At 56.0% G+C, this 15852-nt stretch overlaps 7 protein-coding genes across 7 annotated transcripts in view; 2 read left to right on the top strand and 5 right to left on the bottom strand.

Annotated features, from left to right (window-relative positions):
- Positions 1-533, bottom strand: part of SPRG_21388 (hypothetical protein) — a gene marked incomplete at both ends in the record, with an annotated part of 1147 nt that extends 614 nt beyond the window's left edge. Inside the window, 3 exons of the mRNA XM_012353854.1 lie at positions 12-155; positions 203-363; positions 416-533. Of these exons, the coding sequence (XP_012209244.1) occupies positions 12-155; positions 203-363; positions 416-533 (423 nt within the window). The remainder of the gene's footprint in view (positions 1-11; positions 156-202; positions 364-415) is intronic.
- Positions 534-1211: 678 nt separating this feature from the next.
- SPRG_14212 (hypothetical protein) lies at positions 1212-2377 on the top strand. The gene is made up of 4 exons (XM_012353835.1): positions 1212-1277; positions 1322-1378; positions 1423-1866; positions 1915-2377. Exons 1-4 carry the CDS (start codon positions 1224-1226, stop codon positions 2338-2340), a joined length of 981 nt encoding a protein of 326 aa, XP_012209225.1. The 5' UTR covers positions 1212-1223; the 3' UTR covers positions 2341-2377.
- Positions 2378-3511: 1134 nt separating this feature from the next.
- On the bottom strand, positions 3512-4640 carry SPRG_14211 (hypothetical protein; the record flags this gene model as incomplete). Its single annotated transcript, XM_012353834.1, has 4 exons — positions 4513-4640; positions 4387-4470; positions 4235-4336; positions 3512-4186 (listed from the first exon to the last, which is right to left on the bottom strand). Exons 1-4 carry the CDS (start codon positions 4612-4614, stop codon positions 3512-3514), a joined length of 963 nt encoding a protein of 320 aa, XP_012209224.1. The 5' UTR covers positions 4615-4640.
- Positions 4641-7951: 3311 nt separating this feature from the next.
- Positions 7952-8494, top strand: SPRG_14210 (hypothetical protein). Its single transcript, XM_012353833.1, has one exon. The coding sequence runs from the start codon at positions 7977-7979 to the stop codon at positions 8442-8444; it is 468 nt and encodes a 155-aa protein (XP_012209223.1). The 5' UTR covers positions 7952-7976; the 3' UTR covers positions 8445-8494.
- Positions 8495-10268: 1774 nt separating this feature from the next.
- On the bottom strand, positions 10269-11279 carry SPRG_14209 (hypothetical protein; the record flags this gene model as incomplete). Its single annotated transcript, XM_012353832.1, has 2 exons — positions 10269-10687; positions 10709-11279. 2 exons carry the CDS (start codon positions 11277-11279, stop codon positions 10269-10271), a joined length of 990 nt encoding a protein of 329 aa, XP_012209222.1.
- Positions 11280-12595: 1316 nt separating this feature from the next.
- On the bottom strand, positions 12596-13674 carry SPRG_14208 (hypothetical protein; the record flags this gene model as incomplete). The annotated part of the gene is made up of 2 exons (XM_012353831.1): positions 12596-12634; positions 12679-13674. The coding sequence occupies 2 exons, from the start codon at positions 13672-13674 to the stop codon at positions 12596-12598; spliced, it is 1035 nt and encodes a 344-aa protein (XP_012209221.1).
- Positions 13675-15166: 1492 nt separating this feature from the next.
- Positions 15167-15769, bottom strand: SPRG_14207 (hypothetical protein; the record flags this gene model as incomplete). Its single annotated transcript, XM_012353830.1, has 2 exons — positions 15167-15506; positions 15554-15769. 2 exons carry the CDS (start codon positions 15767-15769, stop codon positions 15213-15215), a joined length of 510 nt encoding a protein of 169 aa, XP_012209220.1. The 3' UTR covers positions 15167-15212.
- Positions 15770-15852: the final 83 nt, after the last annotated feature.

The following is a 15852-nucleotide window of genomic DNA, read 5'->3' as shown; positions in this document are numbered from 1 at the left end:
CCAAGTAAAACGGGTTGCCCGTGAACGACGACGCAGCGCCCGAGAGCACGCCGGCAACGTACGTCCGCGTCCAGTACCAATCCGCGCCCTTCTCGGCGTCCAACGAGTCGCTTGGCCGGGTCATGCAAGCCAAAGCGCGTGCCCGCAATCATAAACTAGCATCTTCCGTGAGACGTGGGCGTCGGCCAAGGCCATGTACTACCTGGTATGCAATCGTCATGCCAAGGCCCGACTGGAGGCCGCGCACGCCTTCTTGACGGCCAATGACGTACAGCGCCTGGAACGGGTTCTTGTACACGCGCTCGACGGCTTTGGAGCTGGCCTCGACGAGCTCGTTCTGCAGCTGCATGCGTGTCTTGACAACTACGTGGCGCATGCATGCTTGGAACGTGCTAGCATCTCGCGGCGGTACTACCTTCGAGCGGGTTGGTGAGGACGCTCGCGCACGAGGCGGCCGTCGCTGCGAGGAAGAAGCTCGTGAGCACGTCCTTGTCCTTGGGCGAGACGGCGGCGGCAAGCGGCGCGGGCTGCATGCGTGGGCTGGCCATCGTCGTCGTCTTATCCCCACTGATGCTCTGTTGCGCAATCCCTGAGGATATCTTTGCAAATACCATACGGGACAGCAGCATACAAACATCAAGTGATCTGGATGGCCACCAACTCAGTACTATTTTAATACAATGTTTAATTGACATACAAAGCACCTGTTGATGGACCATAATTGCAATCAATTAAATCATGCTTCTTTTGATTGGTGTATTTTTAGCCAATCAAAACGCATCCATGGAAATGCTGGCATGCCTCGGTGTTTTAAACAGTTAAAGACATCAACCGAGTCGAGCATCCCGGTGCATATTCGCGCGGTGGAGCGGCGTGGTTGAGGCGTGGTCGACATCGACAGCGGCGCCTGCGCAGCCGACGCGCGTATTTGTACCTGCGTCGCACTTGAGCGTGGGCCAGACAGGCGGGTTGATGCTCCTTTAGCTGATCGAATAATGCGAGGGCATGTATAGCCCGTCCAATGGCAGCCGGACAAGCAATCGGTGCATGGGATTGCCTGCGACCGTGCCACGTTCCATGGACCATGCGTCGACCATCACCGAGGAAGATTCCTCTGGTCCTCGGAAATGATGATGCGCGCGCTGTTTTAAACATGTATACAATAGTGGTACGCGACACACACACAGAATGGTGTTTAAAACACTTTGCACTGGCGGGCGACAATGTTGCGCCGCCTCCTCGGACGACCTGCGCGGTCTTCGGCCGCCATCGATGCTGTACGTCCTCTCGCCACCGCGTCGCCTCATGATGGGCCTCCTAGGACATTAGCGCAGTCGTGGCCACGCTGCGCGAGATGGGCCGCGAAGGCTCGAGCCGCGTACGAGCATGCGTCGAGGCTTGGCTGACGTCACCATGGACTAGATGCTCACGCCGTCCACGGTCGCGTCGATGCTGTCGACCAAGACCACGTCGCCGAGCCAGCTCTACCGCATGGGCCAGGCCATCTTGGAGAACGGCGAAGTCGAGTCGCACCCGGCCGAGCTCGAGAAGGTCAAGCTGCTCTGGGTCGCGGCCATGGAGGCCGGCGACCACAACGCCAAGTTTAGCTATGCGCGTCTCCTCAAGCAAGGCCAGGGCTTTTCCAAGCCGGACGTGATCTCTGCGACAAAGCATTTCAAGCAGCTCGCCGACGTCCGGCATCCTTGGGGCACCTTTGCCTACGCCGAGGCGCTGCGGACCGGCGACGGCACCAAGAAGAATGTGTCCAAAGCGTTCGAGCTCTACCTCCTCTGCGCGCAGTCCAATCTGCCGCCATCGTACATGGCCGTGGCCAACCTGTACATCACTGGCGACGGTGTCGACAAGGTATTATTCATTTCTCTCATTTTCGCCAATTGACACAACTATGGGTAGAACGTCCCGGAAGCACTCAAGTGGTACCAAAAGGCGGCCGAGTCGGGCGACATGCACGCCAAGTCGCTTCTCGGTGACTGGCACTACAACGGTCTCCACGAGCTGCCCGTGAACCGCGCGCTCGGCGTCGGTTTGCGTCAAGAAGCCGCGGCCGCCGGTGTGCCCAACGCCATGTTCAACATGGGCTGCGTCTACATGGAAGGCGCGAGCGATATTGGCATCGAGAAGAGCGAAGTTGTCGCGTACCAGCTCTTCCAGCAAGCAGCCATGAAGGGACATGCACTGGCTATGATGAACGTAGCCGTGATGCTTCGAGACGGCATCGGTATTACCCGCAACGTCGCTGCCGCGAGAGAGTGGCTCCAAGTGCTTGCTCCCATCGACATTCATGCCAAGGAAGCGCTGGCGGCATTGCCCCACGAGTGAAGAAGCAACTCAATCGAGACGATTTTTTCCATTTGACACCATTTGAGAAGCGGGTGCATGGATCCCGGGCGGCAACCGGTCGGTGGTTGGTCGGCTGGAACGCCCCGAGAGAGGTTAGAAGTATAAGGAATGCAGTGCAACCCATGCGCGGGCGCTACGCCAGAGACAACTCGTGGCTGCCATTGGAGCGCGTGCTTGCGCTGGCGTTGTTTCTGGCTTGGAGAGACTGCTCGTGGTCGAGACATCCTCGCCTGCGAACCACGAAGCGCGCTTCTAGAACCAGACAAGCAGCCTCAACCAGAACCCTCGGCAAAGCTCGAAACACGTGGCAGCAAGATTCCAGCCCCAGATTGCAAGACCGAGTCCACCGCAGCCATCGCTCAATGCCAACAATGGCAGCTGTTGCCTCCGGATGTGTCGTCCGCCATGGACGAGCCATCGACAGCTGTCGTCGCGACCACAAGAAGCACCCACCGCTCGCTCGAGTTCAACATCCTGTACTAATAGATGGGCGTTGGATAGACCTTAAATTGGACCTTGTCAGATCAAGGGTGCTTGGATCGAGCGTAAAGTGCAGGACGCTGCACTTTCCAACACAAGTGCACGTCGCACCACGGCAGCGACGTGATGACGAGGCCCGGTCACGCAAGAGGGCGCCAGTCTCATTCGCAGCTGACCTTTCGCATAGGGATATGCTGCACAAACTCGTCGGTTGCGCTGCGAGGGGACGACCCAGGGGTACCTATTATGTACCCCTGGGACGACCTGTGAGAGGGTGACTCGGTACTGTAGCGGATCGAGAAAGAGACTGCGGACAATAAGACAAGGTGCTCGCCAGTTGGCCGCTTGTTGTCGCTACCAGCAGCTCCGACCTGTTGAGTTTGCGCCGACTGCTGATCGACGCAGCGTTCGACGATGGAGCCTTCGATGGACCAGTGTGAGCAGCAGAACCCAGTTGCACCGCTGGTTTACGCCTGTCGCGACGAGGAGGATGGGCACTCGGCGCAACATCCTCGCGCAGTTGCCGTGCGAGACCTGATCTTGCTTTGCAAAAGTAGCTGCACAGCGGCGGTACGTCCAAGATTCCATCAGCTGGCAGCGAAATCAAGTCCAGCAACCATCAACTCGACGCTGGCATTTAAGACGTTCATGCACGCGTGACGTCGGCGCCTCATCGCGCGGCTTGGTTCGTGCGCAAGATCGACTGAACGACGCAGAGCTGCTGCTGGATTGCATCCGGGTACAAGCTCACGTCCATCGTATGCGTGCTCTCGGTTTCTTCGTCGTCGCCGTCTTCTTCGTTTGGGACGGCAAGGGGCGCAGCTGGAAGTAGCATCGACTGCACCTTCTCGCGCTGGCGCACTGCAGCTTGGCCGATCTCAGATGCATTGGGCTCCGAGATGGCTTCTTCAAACAGAGAATCATCGTCGTCGTCCTCTTCATCGACAACGCCTTCGTCAATCGAAGTAGCCACACTCAAAGGAATCAGCGGCGGCAGCAGCGAGGTGTCGTCCGACGACCCGAGCTCTGACGCAGCGTGCGTAAGCGACCCCATATCCGAATACGATGCGGACGGTCGCTGCTGCCACGACGCAGACGACGACTGCGCGTCCGAGAGCGACAGCTGGAGCGACGACCGCGACGAGCAAAACGAGCCGTGGTCCAACCGGTTGACGTTGGTGAAGATGCGGTGCACCGGCTCGTATGCGCTGCCCATCGACATGGTCTCAGACATGGGCGCGCTGCCCGTGGTTTGACTTTTACGGATCTCCAGCAGTCGCAAGAGCGCGGCTTCCATGTGTGTTGTCAGTGGCAACGCCGAGACGCCGGCCATGTACGCGGCGAGCTACTCCATATTCTGTCATCGCAGCGTTGCTTTCGCATTGCCTCGTACCATGTGCTCGCGCTTGAGGATCAGCTTGTCGGTGAGGTCGGTTCGGAACGGGTGGCGGGGCGGGAACTTGGCACCGACGGCCCGTTGCTCGTCGGGCTTGAGCTACCGAGTGAGCGTGGTGGAGCGCGACAAGAGGCGTCGGTGCTACGTACGTTGATATGGAAGTTGTAGAAGCGGCTGAAGCGCAGCGCACGCTCAAAGGTCTGGCCGTTGTACTTGACGACGGCCCGGTACAGCTAGACGGAATGAGTGCGTGGGCCCTGGCAGCGAGGACGTACGACGATCGGGCTCTTGGTGAGCGGGTCGACGTTGCGCTCGTGCCCGATGATGCGCACGCGCAGCGTCGAGGTCGACGGCGAGCTCCGAGGTGCGGCGGCCATCGCTGGCGACTGCTGGAAAAAAGAAAGGTAATTGTTCGTAACGATTGGCCCAATCCGAGACACGCCGGCAATCTAGCCAATGAAACGCCGAGATAAGCGCGGAATTTCAGTCTTTTGCACCAATCCAGAGCCAAAGGCAATGTCGGCAAAGGAGCCAATCAAATGCTGGCACGGCCAGTGAAGGCTACAGAATGTACGCCAAATATGTAAAAAGCGCGGGAGTTGCGGCTGCGCACCAGTTGTGAGGTGGTCGCGGAAAGCTGTCGCGGAAGTGACAGACGTCGAGACTCCTCCCATGAGAGCACCAAGATCAAAACTATTAATAACGCTTCCGGTTCATGCGGTGGTACTGTACTGCATTACACGTGGTGCCATCTCAAGGCGCCACGTCATTGACGCTACGCCCTTGCGTCTATATAATACGATTGGCTTTATTTACTGTTCTACCACGGCGGTACCTGTCTTTGCGAAATTTGAGCCGAGCCGCGATAACACCTCGCGCAACGTTGTTCCATAGAGCACAAAATGGATCGGTTGGATAGTAGGTCGTCGCGTTCATCGACTCGACGTCGAGAAGGTTGACGCACAAGGCTCGTACAAAAGGCGATAAGTAAATGGCTCAGCACAAGTCACAGTGGTGCCAAGATCCGACTCCGCGTTGTCGGCTGCATGGCGAACGAGGCAGACACTGCGCAACGAGTCGCCGCTGGGCAAACGTATACGAGCGCTCTTGAAGTTCAAGCATCCATGGGCAAACACCAAGTGCTTGATGGAGGCGTCGCGATCCACCCAGGTACACACGCCACTGTTGTTGTTGAAGTGAGTCTATATCGCTATACTTTACACTGAACTGGATTTGGTGGTGGACTAGCGATTCCAAGGTGCTACGACGAGCCGGCCGCCGAGAGGCTTAGCCGAGCGGGAGACGTGGCGAGTGAACGGCACATTTCGGAACAAAAGTTGTCGCGTCGTGCCGCAGGGCTGCCATCATTTGGAAGAGGCACAATGCTTGTACACACGCCACCGTTGTGCGCGGATCTGAGATTCCGTCGTTACCAAACATGTTTCTACCTGCTTGCAAGTCGAAGCAATCGCGCCACTCTCTGAACGCATGTGCGAAGCGCGATGATCAACGCGTCGTCAGCGAAATAAGGATGGCCAATATATCCATGAATGACGCCGCAGCAAAGACGTTGCGCCGGCATCTGTCGCGTCCATGTCGACAAGTGCTCTCGCAAGAGCAACACATCTCGTCGCGGAGCCTCTGAAGAAAACGACTTGTGCGTTTCAGCCACTCGAGCAACGCGCAATGACGTCGGGCGCCGGCCGATTCCGCGAGCAGCACGATCGATGTCGACAACGTGGTGGTAGGATCTGGTCCAAAGCCAGCGTCTGGTATCGTCGTCGCACGAGCCACGGCACCGTCACCAGACGCGCGCAATGTGCATCAGGTGCGATGTACCAGTCTGCGCGAATTGGTTTTGAGGATAAAAACGATATCGCCGTGCAAGCGTTGCAATTCGCCCGTCTAGGTTTGACAAATCTATGACGTGGGAAGTACAAGCATCCCGGCGCCCACATACAAGGGCGTCTATGTGCCGCATAGCATGCTACTCGAGGAGCTTCAACCGCAGCAACAACCTCGGAGCGACGTAGTGGGTGTTCGAACGCACGTCAACGACTCCGGTGACAACGAACTGGCTGGCTGATTCGATGAAACGCTTGCGTCGGTTATGGTTTAGTGTACCAACGTCATAGCGATTCGTTGACGCAGAGAACAAAAAACAGTGATGTGTAAAATAGACTCCGTTCACAGAGGAGGCTCCGCTTGACTACAAATACACCTCGACGGGTTGTTTAAAGTCGAGAGGTACAGTAGCCTCTCGAACTGATGAAAAATGATAATCAAACTTACTAGTATTTGGTTCCAGGCAGAGTTACGGCGGCAATTGCGGCAACGCCGCGGTGCGTATCGCCGCGTGCCTCTATCGGACGTCAATTATCATCGTTGAGGCACGCTTGCCGTAGTTCTGCGCGGTGGCTATGGTTTAACGAGTTTTTTTCAAAAAGTTATGGTATTTGGCCGACTTTTTACGTATATTTCGGAAAAGCTTCTACCACGACATACTTTGCTCAAGATAGACCCCCATGGTGGAGCTTTTTCCCGAAAAGTTGACCCCGTGCCGCAACTTTTGAAAAAACGCTGGTTTAACGTGGGTTTAACGCAACCACGTTAAATATATCAGGGTCGCAAGGTGCGAACTGGAAGCCACGTTTCGCGCATGTGATAGCGCGCGCGTAAACGCTTCAAGCACTGGTCCTACTAACCCTTCCTCGTTCAAAGGCACATGAAAAGAGTCGTATAGTCATCAAACGTGTTGCTGATCTGAAGCGCAAGAGACACGGTCGTGCTTGGCAGTGGGATGAATCGCTCGGCCGCTAGCTGTTCTGTTTTGAGTGCACCATATGTAAGAAAGGCCATGTGGCGTCACCCTTGCTGCAACCGCATTCGGTTTCCGTCTAGTAGCTATAATAGCTATGCATCTTTCTGAAGTAAGCACCGCGACCGAATCTTGAAGGCTCGTCTTCGCTGGAGCTGCCAGCGACAAGCTCGACATGTCGATCAGCACGTGCGGGTTGTGGTTGACGCGAAACAAAAAATAAAACCGAGGGATCCAAGCTACCACTCGAAATATTAGCCTTCCGATTGCTTAACTTGGCCTTGCATCTTCAACCAAAGAATGGTGGTTGTTTGGCACCGAAACACTAATCCGCCATGGGCGCCAACGGGCGCGACACACCTTTCGATCCATGTTCGCCGAAATGAAAGAGGAGTGTCGACGCCACACACATTTACGTCGTCCGAGGCAGGCACATTCGCAGACGCATTCTTTAGACAGTACTACGTTCGCTTTAGAGTGCGCGTCGCCCACGGAAGGTCGCAAAAAATCTGTTGAAAGGGAAAATAGACATACCATAAATATTGGCGCCATTCTCGATTGGAATCGGACTGAAGGCGAAGCTCGAGCAGCAAGCAATCCGAGAAGAAGAGGAAGAAGCTGATGATTATGTGTGCACGACCAACACCACCCCTGGCGCTGCTACGACGCTGACAAGCCGTCTGGCGCACGAGAGCCGACCGAGTCGTCGACGTGTACCGGTACTTTGTTCGAACGTGGGTGACTAGTACCGGGCGAGGGCTCACGACGGGCGCGACCAGAGTGCGAGTTCACTTCTCGGCGAGAATCAGACTCTGGTATCGGGCACAGCCAAGTAGCAAGAAGGCCGCAGGCATCCCACTCTGGCTCAGACGCCACTCGAGATATTATTTTCAAATTTGCAACCTAGCACATACAAGGAGTATGCACGACGCCAGCAGCCCACCCCAAGTCGCCCAAGGCCTTTGGACCGCGCTCGAGCACGAACGCTTCCTCATGGCGCTGCGCTTGTACCCGGAAGGCCCGTGGAAGGACGTCGCCGACATGATTGGCACACGCAACGCCAAGCAGGCGCAGGCGCACATGCAAAAGTGCAAGGAGAAGCTCTACCGGCGGATCCGCGAGCTCCAATCCAAGCTCGAACACGACGACGGGCACTCGAGCAGCGACAGCGACGGCGGGTACGCATCGAGCCGCACGCAGCGCACCAAGCACGCCGACACGCTCGGTATCCAAGTGCTGCACCCGATCCCGTTTGACATTGAGCCCACGGACGGATTTCTGTGTCGGGGGGCCAGCATGCGCCACACGGCGACCGGGCACGAGCTCTCGGTCGAAGAGTCGCTCGACTTTTTGATCAACGAGATGAAGAGCTACGTCGAAGGCGAGTAGATCAAAGGCGTGCCTCTAATTATGCTTATATATTACACTATTTTAACGTGCGTCGGGTTGTCGGCCTTCCTCTCGCCGATCAGATTCTAGGTACACGTACGCCACTCGGCGCAGCTGGGCGAGTGCGTCGCATTTGGCACTTTTGAATGGCGCGTCCATGGAGCGTTAGGTAGCGCTGATAGAAAGGCGTGGGTGGCTGGTTCCAACGGCTTTCCACACTCGCGCAGCGTGGGACGATACGCCCGATCGCAATAGTTCAATCGCGAGTGCTCGAACGTCGGCGAAGTCCACGTGCAACTCACTGCTGCTCGTGTCCGAGGAAGGCGCGAGCGCATCGTATTGGGAGAAAACGATTGGATGTTTTCGTTGGAATGCGACGTTACCAAGCACTACGTACGTGCAACGGACCAAGAGTTGATAGGGATGGCTTCTCGGGGCACGACCGCGACCTTGGTCGCCAAGTCCTACGCCTGACGATAGCGTATTCATTTTGGGTGCTGGTCTATGTGTCGTGGGACGATGCGCTAGCGTCGAGCGGCCTCCATCTGGCCACAGTTGCTTCGGGACCGAGATTCGAGAAAGAAGAAACCAAGAGCGTGGCACTGCGCTGTTAACATGGACGTATCGATCGCCTTGAAGGCGAGGTAACCCAAAAGATTGGTATCGGTACACTGTATGAGATCCAGTCAACGTCGTCGCCTCGGCTGCTAAATTGGAGCGACAACTGCATCTCACTTGGGTGCCATAGGATGATGTCGGCACGAACATGGTTGCGCACAGTGCGTCACGGTCGATGTTTACCTTGTCGCTAACGGGACAAAGATGGAACTGGTTCTCGGCAATGTTGGTGTTTAGAAACATGGTTATGCCATGTCGCACATGGCCGACGAGATAGGCGACTTGTTATAGGGACCTGCGAATGCACTCGGAAGCCGCAAGCGATCACACTTGCTATTAAGAAGAAGAGTGGCATCGTACCAGCACATGTGTCCACACGCATGTCTTTTTGGACTACAGAAATGTTCCATGTAGACCGCATGCGTTGCCATAACGTCACATTGGACATGTCTCGGGTCCACATACTAAAAGGCACTGTGTACCGGATAGTGGTGTGGTACGCACCATGTGGATTGACCGAGGCTCCATGGATGGTTTGAGCTCCGACGTTCGCCACATCAAACCCCGCAATTTCAATCTTTCGTCGTTGCCATTGAAACCCGTAGTATTATACCTAAACACACAGGTTATACGTAAATAGTATGCGGCCGCGTCGACGCCAACAAGGGTACCCTGGACACCAAGAGGCCTCTTGGGACACGACAAGGCAGCTGTACAGTCCACGCTTATCAACCAGAGGAAGTACCGTTATTCTCGGTAACGATAGCTTGTTTTTGTAGAAAAATCGTCGATTTGAATCGATCAATCTCAACTAGGGAAGCTTCGTTCACTCAGTTGAGTCGTAAACTGGCGCGCGATCCACGGGTCACAAGAGAACATCCAGCTCTCTGTCACTGACTGCTTTTGCCAAGAAGAAGAGAGCTGTAGGAAGGCCAGGATTCAAAGTAGATGGACCGAGAATGACCAATAAGACACGAGTTGACGTCCATCTCAATCCGATGGTGAAGTGATGCACTTTGGACCACGCCACTTTCAATCGAATCACGCTCCGTGCCACTCAAAACCTCGTTGGCAGCAACGACACTTTATCATAAATTCTGTGCCCTTACCATCCTGTACGATCCATACACAAATATTTCGCTTAACAACACCACTATCCAAGTAATTTAGTTAATAACAAAAACACACGCGCACTCGTTGCGACGACTACCGCTGGTCGAAATACGCGTCCACTTCATCGTCCGTCACACCCGCGTCTCCCGTCTTCCACGCCGACACGACTTCGTCGGGCTTGATGACGAGACCATAATGATCCGCAGCCACGATCGCATGTGACGCACGCTCGATCACAAGCAGTCGCGGCGCGCCCAGCGTGTTATAGGCGTCGTGCGCCGACAGTGCCTTGTCGATTGCATCGGCCGCCTCGATCAAATGGCTGCTGTGCGTAAACCGATGGAACGACGTACTATGTTTGATCGGCTCGTCGTTCGGCTCGTCGTCCAAACTGAAGAAGACGACCGAGACGTCGTCGGCGTTGGTGGTCGCAAACTCCTCGATCGAGCGCGTGAGCTCGTCGCTCAACGCCCAGCTCGCGCTAAAATAGAGCAATACAAACGTATGGAGCGCTTCGTAAGCAATGGGATCACCATTTGCTGTCACGAGCGTCTCAAGCGGAAGGTAGGCTATCACGTCCACCTTCTCGGTATGCTCGGCGACAGGCTCGTCACGCAGCCAGTAGGCTTCTTCGTCGGCCTCGGAAATGTCGTCGCCGGCGCGCCAGAGGCTCAAGATGGTGTCGGGCTGGAGGAGCACGCCGATGCGCGCGCGCTCCGAGAAGACCATGCCCGAGTCGCGTTCGACGGCAAAAGCTGTCGGGATGCCCTGGATGGACGGATACGCGGCCTTGATGGCCTGGAAGGCCACCGTGTTGGCTTCGCGCCACTCAAAGCGGTAGTACGGCTTGTGCCGATTGTAGAATCGCTGCATGTTGGCGTTGTGGTCGCGGCCAAAATAAATGACCGAGACCTCGTTCGGATGGGCTCGGAGAAACTGGAGCACCGACGGCGTGAAGGCCCGGCATGGCGGGCACCAGTAGGCTGAGAAGAGCACGAGAACGATCTCGTTGAGATCGGCCAAGGTTGCTGGACGACCTGCCGCGTCGACAAACGGCCCAAGGTCGACGTCGTCGTCAAAGAGATAGCTCCAAAAGCCCGTCATGGTCGCAATGGCAAAGTGACGTCGGTTGTGGGTGTCGTCGGGCCGGTCTCGACAAGACACGCATACGCAGGCTACACTTCACCGCGCCAACCGAGCGTTTTGTACTCGATTTTACTTGTTTTCAGTATTATGGTCGAAATGTTTGTGTATATTGTCTGTCGGTATTGAATGAATTGAGAGAAAGCGACCTGGATTCTCTCGTGGTGGCATGGACGGCCAAATATGATGGGACAGCGTATGCGTGTTTTGTCGCTTTCGGTGCTCACAGCGTGAATGTATGTCTCTGGGCGGACCGTGCACCAGCTGCCGACCAGACGCGAGAGATCAGACTGGTATGCATCGGCGTGCCAGAGCAGCCGTACACAGCAACACAGTAGGTGACACGACTATCGTCTTGGAGGCGAAGGACTGTATGCGTGGTGGACTGGTAGCGCTTGCAAAATGGGCCGTGGAAAGGGGAGGATGCAGCCGACCGATATAGAACAGCTGCCACATAGAACGACACGAGAGTCCATGCGGTGGCAAGATGACGACCGCGAACGTTTGGTCGCAGAAACGGCGCTGTCATCGGCAATCGAAGCAGCGACCTGGTCGAGGTATCTTGTGTAGTAGGAGCAGATGTACGACGTTGACGGCAACACAATCGCCTCTTTCTATTCACGTGCTTCCTGTCGTGGGTGCGACGACGAACGAGCAAGGTGCACGGCAGCCGAGCGATTTGCTCAATGGCGGCAAGTATTAGTAAAGGTGACGCCACGACTCGATCTCATTAAAGTTGCACCATCTTGAGGACCAACGCAAAGGCATCATTGTCTTTCGGGCACTCTAGGTAGTAGCACTCGCTGCCTCTAGGTAGTAGCAGGCATGCAGAGCAGTTTCCCTTATGGACAACCACGTCGTCGGCCGCGAAACCGTCCCTGAAACGCCTGCCGTTTCGGCGGGGAAACGCGTGCAGGACAGACTAGGTATCCGGATGGAAGCCTTTGGAATGCCCAAAATTTTAGCATACCTAAGGCTATACTTGTAGAGCCTTTACTGTTCTATAGTCTTTGGTACAATACATGAAGGTAGACTTTTGGCTAGTATAACTCAGATGACGCTTTTGCATTTTCGTGGATGTTGTTTTTGCCTTGCTGGTCCCAATCCCGGACGGGGGTGATCTCTTCAACTTGGGTCCAAGCACACGTGTAGCGCGATCCTAGAATGAGCTCGCAATGCGGCGAGCTAAGCTTATTGCACAATGGAGATTTATTTCCGAGCAAAATAGTCCCCATATACACTGTTGTCACATTGCACGGCCGCGGACCACTACTGTCTTAGGCCGACTCGGCCTTGGCCGCTTCCTCTTCGGCCTTCTCTTTTGCTCGGCCTCCCAGCGCGCTTGGAACCACGCGCCGACCTCTGCGTCGGTGATGCCCGACTCGCCGAGCTTCCACGCCCCGAGGACCTCGTTGGGCTTGATCAAGATGCCGTAATGGTGCTTGGCGACGACCGCATGCGAGTCCTTCTCGACGACAATCACGCGCGGCGCCGCGAGCGTGTTGTACGCGTTGTCTTTGGTCATAATCTTGTCGAGCTGGTATGCCGTCTCGACCAAGTTGGCGCTGTGTTTGAACGACGCAAACTCCGTCTTGGCATCGTCCGCGTCCGTGTCCAAGCTGTAGTAGACCACCGAGACGTCGTCGGCGTGGCCCTTGGCGAACGCGGAAATGGCCGGCGTGAGCTTGTCGCCGTCGGCGTTGTGGGCCCACTTGGCGTTGAAGTAGAAAAGCACAAACTGCTTGAGCGAGTCGTAGCCGATCGGCGCGCCGTCGGCGTCCACGATCGTGTCGAGCGGGAGGTGCGCAACAATGTCGACGTCCGGAGCATTCGAGGCGCGGGACCGGCCCCAGTACTCGTCTTCCTCTTCCTGGGTGATGTCTTGGCCGTTCTTCCACTGGTCGACGACCGAGTCAGGGAAGATACGAATGCTCACGGCCGCGCGCTCACTGAAAATCTTGCCTGAGTCGCGGTCCACGGCAAACATGGTCGGGATGCCCTGGATCGAGGGATATGCAATCTTGAGCCGCTTGAACGTCTCGATGTTCTCAGCGTGCCACGCGAACCGATTGTAAACGCTCTTGGTGCGGAGGTTGAACGCCTGCATCTCGGGGTTGTAGTCGCGGCTGAAGTAGACGACCGAGACTTCCGTCGGGTGCTTCTTGACAAACTCAACAACCGACGGCGTGAGCGCGCGGCACGGCGGGCACCAGTACGCCGAGAGCAGCACAAGCACGATCGGGTTCAAGTCCGAGATCGCCACCGGGTGATTGTTGCCGTCGAGGAGCTCGCCGAGCGTGTTCTCAGCGCTGAAAAGGTTGGCCCAAAAGCCCTCTGCGTGCGTCGCTGCTGTCATCCTCGAGGTAAAAGGAAAAGTGATGTGGTCCCATGAATTGGACGCATCGACCAGCTGGTGCAACATGTCCTGGTCGCGTGACAAAAAGGGGTGCTCTTGCATGCAACCAACTCCATCGCAGTGGGCTTGGTGCTGGTGGCATTCGAGTCCTACGGTGTCTGGAGAGATGAGAGGAAGATGCTAGATTCTCTGTCGCATCGTCCTTGAGGGCACTGCCGCGGATCCAGCGAGGTAAAGGCACCGGCATGAGTGAAATCAATGGGGCTGCCGTGCACCTCTGACCGTTGATGATTCTGGGTGCGATGGCCAGATCTGGTTTGCCTCTGGGTTTACAGTCGAGGACGAGGTTAAAGTATTGCATACAAAACGATTATGTACGCATGTATTTAAAAAACTAGACCGTGTGGGTCGACGTCGGTAGCCTCGGAGCGAGGCACGACGACGACGAGCCTATCAGAGTCTTTTGCGACCATGCGCTGTCCGGTCCACCCACATGTCAGCGTCTAATTGGTCCACACTCATCTGAGTCAGCCCAACGGCAATGTGGCCTTTCTGGGGTCTCACTTCTTGACTGCATCCTTTGAAGCAATAGCACCAACTCGGTGTTTTCATCCTCGTGCTAGCTCCTCGTGCTAGAACACTTATTCAACACAAAATCGTCGTTTCGAGTACATATTTGTCATCGAGCCCATCCGCCCAAGTCCGTCTGGTGTAGAGGAAGCTACCGCCAACATCACCCATTCCTGCATGATGGGCTTTTTTGGTCCGCATCGCGACGCTTGTTCATACCGCAGCACCGTCATATAAAATGCATGAAAAACACAAATTACACCGGAAATCCCCCCGGTGGTCGGCGGTTCGATACCCCATCATAATGCTTTGGAAGACGACCGAGGCAGCCGTCCGCACCGCTCATTGGTATCGCCGTTGTGGAGCCAACCGCGTTGGACATGCAGGTAGGTTTCTGTGCAGCGTCGCAAAGAAGGTGCTGGTTCCATGAACCACCAACGTCGGACAGTACTGTTGGTAGATAGCCCTGTCCAATCCACTTCTAGTCTAATTTCGTGGACGGTTGCTTCAAGCGACAGATTTTTGCACAAATGACAATATTGTATTTTTTAACCACACATCCAAGCACCGTCGCGCTGGCCGTCACCGCAATGCCGTTGCGACCGAGCTCATTGCACGACGAGTGCAGCTGCTTGAAAGAGAAGCAGCGCATCTTCCAAGTCGCTCCCCAAAGAAACGGCACGGGTGCCGCGACGACAAGAAGCGAGAAGGCTCCTTGGACACCACGTGGCGGTGACGCCGGCCTCGCAGGTGGCGTCGTCGGCAAGCTTTTGACCAATGAGAGACGCGGACGTCTCAAAGATCATAGGCGGCTGCGTCTGGCGTGTCGTCCGACGGCCGAGCCGCTTCTGCCCCAACCCCGAGCAGCGCTTCGAGTAATATACATGCCACCGATCTTTGAACACCCCGCGATCGATGATGGTATTGGAATAAATTCAAGTTAGCAGTTAGGTTAAGGTACGATATCGCTAGAGTCGCAAGCGGCCCATTGGCATCGTGGCAATAAAAAAATCGAGCGAGTCTTCGAGCGACACGGCACTCGCTTCGTCGCTGGGTACGAGGCTGTTGGGGGCCAAGGCCGCGCCGGCCGCGCTGTGAAAGGGAATCGGTGTCACTGCCGACACGTGGAGACTCGCGGCCTGCTTGCACCGGTTCGAAGCCGCCGACGTCGGCTCCGAGATGTCGTCGTCGACGAGCATGTTGTGTTCGCGGAGCTTCCGGACCATCTTCTCTTTGCATTTCTGCATGTGCGTCTGGGACTGCTTGGCGGTGCGCGTTTGTACGATCTCAGCAATCGCCTTCCACGGACCTTGCGGGAAAGCTGGAGGCCAATGAGGAAGCGTTCGTGCTCTTCCTTGCGCCAGAGGCCTTGAGCGTGCTGCGACGTGGGCTTCTTCTTCTTCTTCAAGCCAGGTCGACGGGTGCTGCGAACGGAGCTGCTGCTCATGATGGACTGGCGGCTCGTCTCTGGCAGTTTGAGCATCGCGGGAAATGCGGAAATGCCGACGGTGGACGGCGCAAACATCGGACTTTGTAGAAAGGTCGAGTTTGTGTTGATGGCCACGTCGGATTCGAATCTTCCTCGCTCTTGATTAAACTAAGGAAGCG

This window comes from Saprolegnia parasitica (genome assembly GCF_000151545.1).
Source record: "Saprolegnia parasitica CBS 223.65 unplaced genomic scaffold supercont2.137, whole genome shotgun sequence".
Classification (NCBI taxonomy): Eukaryota; Oomycota; class Saprolegniomycetes; order Saprolegniales; family Saprolegniaceae; genus Saprolegnia; species Saprolegnia parasitica.
This window is presented reverse-complemented; position numbering and strand designations above follow the sequence as displayed.